Source organism: Trichoderma citrinoviride (genome assembly GCF_003025115.1).
Source record: "Trichoderma citrinoviride strain TUCIM 6016 unplaced genomic scaffold BBK36scaffold_11, whole genome shotgun sequence".
In the NCBI taxonomy this organism is placed as follows: domain Eukaryota; kingdom Fungi; phylum Ascomycota; class Sordariomycetes; order Hypocreales; family Hypocreaceae; genus Trichoderma; species Trichoderma citrinoviride.
In genome coordinates, this window is record NW_020194719.1 from 148,996 (window position 1) to 159,930 (window position 10,935).

Genomic DNA, 10,935 nt, shown 5'->3' on the forward strand with positions numbered 1-10,935 from the left:
TGTTTGTGGAATACAGAGCTTCCCTCACTACTGCTGCTGCATCATGGTAACAGGGTAGCTTGATCAATTAACGCGTCTCGGGTAGCTCTTGGTGAGACGCGTCGACATGACTCGATAGATGCGTAATTTCTCATTGATGCATAAGACACTCCAATCCACAAGCTCAGTTGCTTATAGGTAAGGTACGTTTGGTACGACGTCACAATGTGTATCTAGGATGGTCTCAGTATTCATTGATGAATGAAATGCTAAATGAATGCCCAGTTTCCTCCAAAATATGCCAATGAGAAGAATCATTCACCCACTCCACCAGAGAGAAATGGTGCCACAACTACTGCAAACAGTTACTGGCATCTCGACATCAGGGTTGAGAACTTGCAGCCAGCATGTCTTTGCAAGGCCATCATGGCCAAGAAAGAGCAAAAGCGATGCGAACAGAACTTCTGGTCATCATCAGACGACGTAACCTGACACACCGTGTTACAAACAAGCAGTACATGCTCCGTTGCTTGCATGAGCCTTGACGGCAGCGTGCATGTACGTGCACTTTGATGGTCACTGCCTGACCGATTCACTGCTGCTCGAATTGTGCGCCTTAATGCACGAGTTCCTGCACACCTTCCTTTCACTTCTCTCACCGACAGCGGTTGCCTCAGGCAAGGTATAAGAGATTATATAACCCCAGCCAGCCTGGACCCGATTCACCTGTGCTTAATCTCCCTTTTCAGATCGTCAAGTCTCTTCCACTCCTCCATCTTGAACTCTTTGGGAGTAACTTCTTGACAGCAGAGTGCCTTGGCAGCTGATTCAGAATTGTGACCTCGCCAGTCCAATAGGCAACAAAGATACAGACCAACAGCATGAACAAAGGCAAGGGTCGAGATACTCCGTGGCCTCCCAGAGATGGTTCTCCTAGCAAAGGCTCTACCAGAAATGGCCGCCCCAGAGATTGGACTCCCAAAAAGGGACGTTCTGGCTCTCGTGGACAGTCTCAACGCCGACAGCAAGAAGGGACGAGGAAACCATGGGCTTCGCCTCAAAAGATGGCATCTGCCAAAGCTCAAGTGAATGACAAGCGCTTGGTCGCCGAAGTTGCCGGAAAGGGAGACTACTCTGACGAGCCACCTGCCGATCTGGATCTGATACGGGTAAGTTGTCAATCGTCTCCCTACCTTGTTCTCTGCGCCCCCCGTAAGGATTGCTCAACACTTGCTGACTCTGCATGAGGCGCGAGTTGTGCTCCCCCCCAGCTGGCTCATCTACCCGTCTGGACTCGAGCTGCCGGAAACGCTCAACGACATCCGCGAACGATACCAAGTGTGGATTGTCAGCTTGGAAAGCACACAAGCATTCGACATCTACAGTGAGTCGATATCCCGGCTGCAGGATGCCGTCACTGCCTTCAACCAGCTCGTGCACGATCTGCGTCTGCGCAAAGAACTTCTCGCCGAAGTGCTCATCGTCCAGCACTGCTCCAGGGCAGACAAAGACACCCGGATATCAATCAAGCTCGACTCAAGACCCGAGGTGATGACTCCACTGCTTGGACCCCATGATATACCGGCGATCTCAGCGGCGCTCCTCGAAACCCTTCGTCCCCATCTCATCAACTCTACAGAGTGTTTGTTGAGTCTTAGCTCTGATCTCAGGATGCGTGTCAACTTTGGAATCTTAAAGGCGGTACGGAGAAAGAAGGAAATACCTGAAGTGGTCACCTACGACGAGTTTGTGGAGGCGGCGAAGACGTTTTCGATTCGCGGAGGCATTGGCCTACATGACAGGTAACTCTCACAAACTGGCCTTTCATTTCATCTTCCTGACCGGGTCTCAAGATTCTCCGAGATCAAGCTCTCAAACCACATCATCAAGCACTTGCTGGCTTTGGACGGTAACGGTGGTGTTCGCTTGGTAAACGACACTGTGAGACGCGCGTACTCGTTGACGCTGCGCTTGAACCAGAAGGAAGTATGGCTGGAAGACTGGAACGGAGACGGCGAGGTCGCACTACCCCGGGCCAAGATGCGTATCGCAGTGCCAACCAGCTACCTCAACTGGGTGATGGCCGCCCCAGACATGTAAGTTGCGCACGAAGAATCGCCGAGCATACCAAGCGTGTTAACGTAAACCGTGTCAGGAGAATCGACTGGGGCCTCAAGGCCGATGAGTACGATGTGGAGGACGTACCAGAGGACCTCCATGGCCTCATCAAAGAGCTGAAGCTCAAGCCAGCCAGATACAAGGACAAGGGCAATTTTCTCAGGCCAGCTGAGGTGATGTTTCCTCGACCTGGGGAGTGGAAAGACCAGATCCAACAAACTCGCTTGAAGACGTCATTCATCGCGGAGATTCACGATACTCCCTATCTGCTCGAGATAAGCATAACCCAGATCTGGGACAAGTACAAGACCAAGGCAAGGCCAAGGACCGTGTGGGGGATGGAGATCTATGGCAAGCACTGGGACTCGGCCATGAACCACGTCGATCCCATTAGCCGGAGAAAGGACTGGGGAGAGGCGCAGAGGAATGTTTGGGTTGGCCGGGATCCAAACATGTGGAAGAGATTCCAGAGCTTCCTTGAAGTCGTGTTACACGTGCAAAAGCATGTGGAGGACATACCACCGCTGACGGAGCAGGATCTTGAGGATACTGAAAGCGAGACCGAAGAGTAGATGCACGGCGAGGGTGGGTTCTGCAGTCTATAGTTGTTCACCGATGGCCAGGAAGGCGCTCAATGCAGTTCGTGATTCAACTTTTTTTCTGATTTTTCGGCTCCGAGCTATGACTCTCAACTTTGACCTTCTGCTTGACTGGCCATGATCTTTTGCCGTAATACTGTCGACGATGCAGCGTTAGTATCTAGGTAGGTAGTCGTGGTGTAACCAAGTGAGACTGGACAGACATACCCTCTTCTATTGTGCGGACATTCATCTGTTTTCTCTGCACGATTCCCTCGAGCTCCTTGAGGCTGCCGCCCACTTCTTTTACCTTTGAGTCGTAGAACTTTTCCGCCGATCTCAGGTTCTGTTGATTGTCAGCGGTCAAGGCACGAGCAGGAGAGTTGTGGAAAGAGGAGTAAACAAGATAGAACAACCTTTTCGATCATGAACCCTGTGCCCACGTCCACCAAGACGGTATCGGTGCTTGTCAACTCGCCGCTGACGTAGAGAGAGTTGGTCAATGGGACCAAGACCGATTTCGAGCCTGTTGTATGTATACCAGTTTAGCCTCAATTTCCCCTTTCTGTTCCCTTCTTGTCTTGTCTTGTATTCTTTGTTTTCTTGCTTCCCCCATTGCTTAAGCACTTGTCTCCCGTCTTCTAGTGCCTTTTTGCAGCGGGCGAGTTGAAAAAACGAGGGTTTGTGTTGTTGATTTGGCATTTCGATCGGGGGGAAGGGCGGCGTAGCGTAGCGGTTTTACCTTTGCTATCGGCGGCGCGAGCCTGGACGCATCGGAGGCACTCCTTGAACTTGTTCTGCGCGCCGTGGAGCTGCGCAAAGGAGGTGGTCAGGTGCTCGAGCTCTTCCTCGAGCTGCTTCTTGACCTGCGCGAGCTGCTGCGGCTCGAGGGTGTCGAGGTTGACTGGAGAAGGGTTTCAAGCCCGACGGTTAGCTCTCATCCTCAGGGCAGAAACAATGGTTTTGTCGTTGAGGATTTGGGGGAATTAATGGGGGGTTTTCCGTTCGTACTTGTTTCTTTTTGGTCGCTCGACATGGCTGCTGGGTTTCGCGGGTTGTCGGATTTTCGGGGAAAGGGGGAGTTGAAGCTTGAAGCTTGGGGCGAAGCTTGGATGGAATGGGATGGGAGGTTTGCTGGAGTTGACCACCGGGAGCCCCTCCAAATGCACCACTGTGGGTGCGGGCGACTTTAGAGGGGCTGCGCGGTGATGCTTGTAACGAGGGCGTTGAATTGACAAGCTTCATGGACGGACTTTTCAACGTTCATTTAGGGCACAATAAATTGTCTTGAAGATTTGTTTTTTTATTTCTATTCTGAGCTTGGCATTTTCTTTTTGATGTTTCCAGGGTTTTTTGTTGAGAGCGGAAAAGTCCGTGGTTGTCATTGCCCTCACAGCCGCTCCAGCAAAGCCGCCACATACCGCGGCACATCGTCCGCTTGGACATTCTCCTTGACGGAGAGCCTCCTGCACTGCACCTCACACTCCCCCCTTTCCCTCCAGGGCTTTCCGAGCACAATCACAACGGGATACCCCGTCATGTCCGCATCCTGCATCTTCCATCCGAACGCCTCCTTGCGATCGTCCAGCACGACGTCCAGCTCCGTCGCAGCGCCTTCACCCTTGGTCAACGAATCGTAGAATTCTAACATCTCCTCGTTGACGCCAGAGGTTGGAATGACCACCACCTCGAATGGTGCAATCGCCCGGGGCCAGTTGAGCCCCTTGTCGTCCGCAAGCTGCTCTGCCACGGCGCCGAGGATGCGGGAGACGCCGATGCCGAAGCAGCCCATCTGGACCGGGACTTGGACTCGTGGGTTCTGCGGGAGGGCGACGGTTGCCTCCAGGGGCGCCGAGTAGCGTGTTCCGAGGAGAAAGGTGTGGCCCAGCTCCAGTGCACGGTGGACCTCGAGTTTGCCTGTCTCGCAGCGAGGACAGCCGTCGCCGTCCATGATGCGTAGCAGGTTGAGCTCCTGCCCGGCGGGAGTCTGCGTTACGGAAGTCTGAGAGATGTGTTCGATCTCGAGACTTGGAGGGTATACGGGGAGCTGGTCGCTAAAATTTTCAAAAGCTGTTACAAGTCTTGAGTCAATGACATTTAAGAGCCGAAGCTCTCCGCTCTTGCCCCCTGGCCCATGTACGGCCTCCTTCCAGAGCGCCCATGCGTCGCTGACGCTGGTATCCAGCCCGGAAACGACAGACTTGACTGCGTGAATGTTCCAGCTGTCGTCAGACGAGGATCCATTTGCCAGACGCGGGTACCACGCATTGACAAGCGTCATCCTGTCCTTTGTGATCCCGCGCCAGAGGCCGAAATCCGAGGGAGAAACCGCGCCCTCGAGCTGCCTCGTCGACCGAGCGGCGGCTACTTCGTCGTTGGCGGTATAGCCGCAAGTGCTGCAGGCCGCGACCGTGTCCTCTCCAATGGCATGGGACAGGTGGTACTCATGGCTGTGCTCTCCGCCCATGTCTCCTGAGCTGGCTTCGGCTACCAGTATGGGCAGGTTCAAGTCTGCGAAGAAGGCAGAGTAGGCGGCAGCGACGTCGCGATAGGTCTCAACCGCCGACTCGACCGTCAAGTCGAAGGTATATAGATCCTTCATGATGAACTCACGAGACCGTAGTAAGCCATGTCTCGGACGGATCTCATCTCGGTATTTTCGTGCTGCAAGGATCAGTCAGAAGCAACGAGGAAATGGGCCGGCTCGTCATCTCATACTGATCTGGTACAGCTTGATGGGCAAGTCTTTGTATGACTTTAGAGTGCTCGCAACCAGGGATGTAATCTCCTCTTCGTGTGTGGGTGATAGCATGATGGGCACCCCTTTGCGGTCAGTCAGCCGGAAGAGCTTGTCTAGTGTTAGCCACGGAACGAGTCGTATCAATTTGTGACGATGATCCTACCTCAGGGGAGACCTTGTCCAGGCGACCACTTTTGCGCCATAGCTCTTCCGTTGTGAGAGTCGAGAGGGCAAGCTTCGAGGCTCCTGAGCATGGGGTCAATCATCGAGTCGACAGTAACCATTGATGATTGGATCATCATGAGACCAACCCAGATTTTGCATGTGCTTGTCGACGAGACGCTCAATCTTATCCTGAACCCGCAGTCCCAGCGGAAGAAGTTGAAAGACTCCGGATTGTGCCTGTGCAAATGATCCAGGTCAACACATCTGTTCTGAACTGACAGATCAAACCATTGTAGCTACTGCTCACCTGGCGTAGGAAGCCAGCTCGGATGAGCTTGCCATGGCCGGCTACGAGGTATTAGCCTCTCACTCCTCAGGGTTTATGTGTAAAGTGTGCCGTACTTTCGCCCTCCGTAGCAGAGACGCCGCCCGTGGGAGCCCATATCTTGGATAATGTTGATCTCAGTCGTATTGACTGAGCGAAAAGAGGCTGAGAGTATGTCCGGATGAGGTTCGAGCTACGAACGGCTTTCAGCTGGTGAAACCCGCCATGGCGGACCGAAGCTGGAAGACGCATATTTAGTGACTTGAAGAGCGATTCATTCTGTATTTTACATATCCTCCGCCATTGATAGAAGAGATTATCGCATCCTGTATGCACTGAGACGGAACCATCACCAATGAGGGAAGCCTGTAGTTGGATTCGGCACTGAGACGGCGGTTCATTCACGCTAGTAGGCGCCCAAGGCATAGCCGCGATAAGCGCCTGCAGTTCTGCGCGGGCAGATAAGATAAGAATCTTTTTTTCTCAGAAAAATTACTGCTGGCTTCGCATCCCGCAGGTTTGATGCTGCCAATTCCCTACACCAAACCAGCCAGCAACATCTCCTCGCCATGGCCAAGCATTCGAAAAAGGCCAAAGGGCCGCAGCGCCCTCACAACGGTGCGGCTGAGCTTCAGAACGGCCTGAGCCAGATCACCTCACAGATCGAGGCGAAACTGAACGGCAATCCCTACAAGCGAAAGAATCCGCCCACGGAAGCCTCTGGGAAGCAGAAGCAGCGGAAGCAGCGCGATTCCGAGGCTGCGCCGCCCGCGAAAGGCTCCAAGCCCGATGACGACGACGCCATTCTGGCCGAGATCAAGGCCCTGGGAGGCGACGAGGATGACTGGCGCCTGATCAACGAGGTCGCTTCGGACGATGAGGCGATTGCTTCCGAGTCAAAGGCGCCGGTAGACAAGCGCCTGAAGGACGAACTGGCAGCTCTGTCAAAGGAGCTCGGCTTTTCTGGACTTGCGCCGGCAGATGCTAGCGACGAGGAAGAAGAGGAAGACGACGAGGATGATGAAGCGGAAGAGGAAGACGACGACGAGGGGGCACAGAACCATATCAAGGCGGACGACAGCAAGAGCAAAACCAACGGCAAGACCAACGGCAAAAACACCAAGGAGCCCAAGGAAAAGGGCCCTGCAGAGAACGACATGCGACGTGTCGAAGGCCTGGTAAGCTGACATCCTCGGGTCTCGGCGGCATCTCTGACAACTAACTCTCAAGTGAAACCAGATCTTCGAGCCGCGCGCAGACTGGCACGCTGCGAGACTCGCCGCCCTGCCGGCGCCTACGGTGGACGATATTGGCCCCTTCATGTCGGCCATCAACTCGCTCAAGGAGCACGGAAAATACCTGCTGGAGACGGAGGCGGCCAAGTACAGAACGACCATCTTTGCGTCCTCGTCCCACAAGTTCCTTGCCACCATCATGACGTCCGGTACTCTTACAGACAAGATCTCCGCTCTCACCCTGGCTTGTCAAGAGTCTCCCGTCCACAACATCCGCGCCTTCGACTCCCTGATGAACCTGGCGTCCAAGAAGAGCCGAGCGCAAGCCATTGAGGCTATAGGGGCACTCGTGGATATGCTTGGGCCTGGCACGCTGCTGCCATCCGATAGGAGGCTGAGGACGTTCCAAGCTCAGCCGGGGCTTCTGGGCTCACTTCAGCGGGCTTCCGTCAAGACCTGGGCGCCAAGCCAGCCGTTGCCTGGGAAAATCACACAAGCACACCTGATATCTTGGGCGTACGAAGACTGGCTGAAGGAGACCTACTTCAAGATTATTCAGCTCTTGGAGGTCTGGTGCTCTGACGAGATTGAGTATTCCCGAATCAAGGCCGTCGACTTCGTCTACGCCCTGCTCAAGGACAAGCCGGAGCAAGAGTCGAACCTCCTGACCCTCCTGGTGAACAAGCTCGGCGATCGCGACCGGAAAATCTCGTCACGGGCCTCCTATCTCCTCCTCCAGCTGCAAAACTCTCACCCCGGCATGAAGCCAGTCATTGTGCGGACAGTGGAGCAGGAGATTCTTCTCCGACCCTCGCAAGACCATCGCGCACGCTACTACGCCATCAACACTCTCAACCAAACCATTCTTTCGAGCAAGGAGCCCGCCGTGGCCGAGTCTCTGCTTCGAATCTACTTTGACCTCTTCGCTACGATCCTCAAGACAGGCAAGCTCGGGATGCCGATAGAAGATGAGTCTGGCAAGGGCAAGAAGCCTGGCAAGGGCCCGTCACCTGGGAAGCAAGCCGGTCAGAGAAAGCCGGCAGCCCCTTCGGTCCCAGAGGCCGAAGCAACTGACAAGCTTGTTTCTGCCCTGTTGACTGGTGTCAACCGCGCCGCACCCTTTGTTGGCACCAACGACATGATGTGAGTGCCTGAATTCAGCAAAGCTACCTATGCAGACTATGGAGGGGATATGCTAACTTTTTCCAATAGTATGGAGCGCCATCTCGACACGCTCTTCAAGATTGCACACTCTTCCAACTTCAACACCGGCATCCAGGCCTTGCTCCTGATTCAGCACCTCTCCGCGGCGAGAAATCTCGCCAGCGACCGTTTCTACCGGACGCTGTACGAGTCGCTGCTTGACCCTCGTCTCATCACCTCTTCGAAGCAAGCGCTCTACCTGAACCTGCTGCTGCGCGCGCTGAAGAACGATGTCGATGTGCGAAGAGTCAAGGCTTTCGCCAAGCGAATGCTGCAGGTGGCCGGCCTTCATCAGCCCCCTTTTATATGCGGCTTGCTATATGTCATCTCCCATCTGAGGCAGTCATTCCCAGACATTTCGACTTTGGTTGAGGAGCCCGAAGAATCCGTGTTTGACGACGAAGAGCCTGAAAACCGACCGACGTACGATGGAAGGAAAAGGAACCCGGAGCACAGCAACGCCCACAGAAGTTGCCTATGGGAAGTGGTACGTCAAACCTGCACGCTCGTTCATGAAGAGAGATTTATAGCTGACTGTTGTTGCCCTAGATTCCGATCCAAAGCCACTTTCACCCTGCTGTCAGCAAGTTTGCCTCTTCGCTGTTGGATAGGAAGTCGAAAATGCTCAAGCCGGATATGGAGAGCCACAGTCTCATCAGGTTCCTGGATAAGTTTGTCTACAGGAATGCAAAGGCCACCGATTCACGCGGTGCATCCATCATGCAGCCTCTCAAGGCCGCCAAGGACATTGGCGACATCTGGCTGGGCAGCGGGCGCACCAGCTCGTCCACGACGCAAGTCAACTCGGCTGCCTTCTGGAACAAGAAGGCGGAGGACGTTGCCGCGGAAGATGTCTTCTTCCACAAGTACTTCCAGCACGTCTCCAAGGAGGCCAAGGAGCCTGCGAAGAAGGCGTCAGCGGCGGCTGGCGAAGACGGCGATGAGGATGCGGAAGAGGATGAGATCTGGAAGGCGCTGGTCAATGCTCAGCCCGACATTGATGAGGATGCCTCCGATGCTGGATTCGACGACATGGATGACCTGGACATGGGTTCTGACGACGATTCCTCGCCTGCCCTGTCGCTCGACGAGGCCGATGACGACGAGGACGACGACGACGTTAGTGTGGAGTTTGGCGACGAGGACGACGAGGAAGCATCCGACGACGACGACGGCTTGGTCGCTCCCGACGTGGCTGATGAAGACGAGGAGAAGGGAGACAAGCGCAAGGCTCGGAGGAAGATGCTCAAGGGCCTGCCCACGTTTGCGTCCGTGGACGATTACGCGGAGCTGTTGGCTGGAGAGGAGGACTTGTAGAGTATATATGCGAGCCTGTGGAGTATATATGAGAGGTTACATAATGTTCAGATATCAGCCTCAAGGCGGCGATTCCAAGCTTGTTCATACTGGGTAGTCTACCCCATTTTCTCACCAGGCTTGTTGTGTGTAAGTGACATGCTGGGATATGTACATGACGGGAGATGGTGCATCATCGTGCCTCTTGGCTTGGCCAGACATCCGTCACGAGACTCCTCCATCTCCTCAGAATCAAACAAACAAGAGGCAGATATCTTCAGCCTTGAAGATGTAAGCAATACACGAACAAGGAATAATTATCCGATCCTCACATATATCCGAGGCTTCAAGCTTCTTCTCACAGCAAGCCCGAATTCGGACAAAGCCGAGCCCGTCGCTCGCACACCTCCTTTTGGCTAGCATCGGCACAGACCCGGACCGCTGATAAGACTTTTTTTTTTTATCAGTCTATCTTATCGGCGCAAATGATGCCGATTCAGGTACTAGTTGTTATTAAAGGCGTGATGGCAAGGCTCCGAAGGTGGTCTCCTTTGCCTCGGCAATTGATAATACCACGGTCCATGTCGCGACTTTCCCTTCCTTTTTACTTGCTTGTCATTGCATTGTCTTTGTTCTTGCTGTTTCTGTGTTAGAAGAGGAGGAAGGACTCAGAGAAGAAAAAAAAAGAAAGAGGCAAAAAGAGAGGCAATTCAGAGAATGTTTAGCCAGCAAGTCGTCCGCGGTGGGCGGCGGATCGGCCAGATGGCTCGAGGCGGGCAGCAGCCGTCACTGGCTGCGCTGAGACGAACAGGTCAACGACGATGTTATGCTGCCGAGACTGCACAAGGTAAGTCATCTGTTTCCCACCCTCACATTGGTTCTTGTGGAACAAGTCGTCGAACGAGGGCTGACTGAGTTGCGCTCGTGGTTCTCCAGCCCCCCCCAAGGGCCGAGTCGGACGAGCCTTGGGCCTCCTCCTGTACGGCGCGGCCTTCAGCGGCCTCGGCGCCGCGGCGACGTTCTACGCCATGGTCCGGCAGGGCTTCGCCTCCTTCACCGACGCCGAGTCGGCCAAGCTGTTCGTGCCGGACAGCGAGGACCTGCAGCGCATCGAGGACACCATCAACAACCACCCGCTGGTGCAGGAGCTGCGGTCGCGGCCCGAGTTCAGGGAGTCGCGCCCGCACCTCAAGATGTCCGAGGAGATCCGCCGGCGGAGCCTGACGGCGGGCGTGCTGCAGGGCGAGGGCAAGATGGTGGTGCCGCCGCTGGCCTTCATCGAGGACGGCGGCAAGT

General features: G+C 54.7%; 5 protein-coding genes across 5 annotated transcripts; 3 read left to right on the top strand and 2 right to left on the bottom strand.

Moving 5' to 3' along the window:
• Positions 1 to 1,043: 1,043 nt before the first annotated feature.
• BBK36DRAFT_1142936 (hypothetical protein) lies at positions 1,044 to 2,669 on the top strand (the record flags this gene model as incomplete). Its single annotated transcript, XM_024893556.1, has 4 exons — positions 1,044 to 1,148; positions 1,228 to 1,781; positions 1,833 to 2,075; positions 2,135 to 2,669. The coding sequence occupies 4 exons, from the start codon at positions 1,044 to 1,046 to the stop codon at positions 2,667 to 2,669; spliced, it is 1,437 nt and encodes a 478-aa protein (XP_024747419.1).
• Positions 2,670 to 2,785: 116 nt separating this feature from the next.
• BBK36DRAFT_1178252 (Prefoldin alpha subunit) lies at positions 2,786 to 3,716 on the bottom strand (the record flags this gene model as incomplete). The annotated part of the gene is made up of 5 exons (XM_024896123.1): positions 3,687 to 3,716; positions 3,418 to 3,579; positions 3,092 to 3,201; positions 2,904 to 3,021; positions 2,786 to 2,832 (listed from the first exon to the last, which is right to left on the bottom strand). Exons 1-5 carry the CDS (start codon positions 3,709 to 3,711, stop codon positions 2,786 to 2,788), a joined length of 462 nt encoding a protein of 153 aa, XP_024747420.1. The 5' UTR covers positions 3,712 to 3,716.
• A 349-nt stretch (positions 3,717 to 4,065) lies between these two features.
• BBK36DRAFT_1161161 (prolyl-tRNA synthetase) lies at positions 4,066 to 6,157 on the bottom strand (the record flags this gene model as incomplete). Its single annotated transcript, XM_024894347.1, has 6 exons — positions 4,066 to 5,339; positions 5,394 to 5,523; positions 5,579 to 5,661; positions 5,727 to 5,817; positions 5,888 to 5,928; positions 5,983 to 6,157. 6 exons carry the CDS (start codon positions 6,155 to 6,157, stop codon positions 4,066 to 4,068), a joined length of 1,794 nt encoding a protein of 597 aa, XP_024747421.1.
• Positions 6,158 to 6,474: 317 nt separating this feature from the next.
• BBK36DRAFT_1142939 (CBF-domain-containing protein) lies at positions 6,475 to 9,660 on the top strand (the record flags this gene model as incomplete). Its single annotated transcript, XM_024893557.1, has 4 exons — positions 6,475 to 7,083; positions 7,145 to 8,283; positions 8,353 to 8,830; positions 8,893 to 9,660. The coding sequence occupies 4 exons, from the start codon at positions 6,475 to 6,477 to the stop codon at positions 9,658 to 9,660; spliced, it is 2,994 nt and encodes a 997-aa protein (XP_024747422.1).
• Positions 9,661 to 10,356: 696 nt separating this feature from the next.
• On the top strand, positions 10,357 to 10,934 carry BBK36DRAFT_1094358 (hypothetical protein; the record flags this gene model as incomplete). The annotated part of the gene is made up of 2 exons (XM_024889061.1): positions 10,357 to 10,486; positions 10,576 to 10,934. Coding segments are annotated over 2 exons (489 nt in total), but the record flags the coding sequence as incomplete, so codon positions are not given.
• Between the last annotated feature and the right edge of the window lies 1 nt (position 10,935).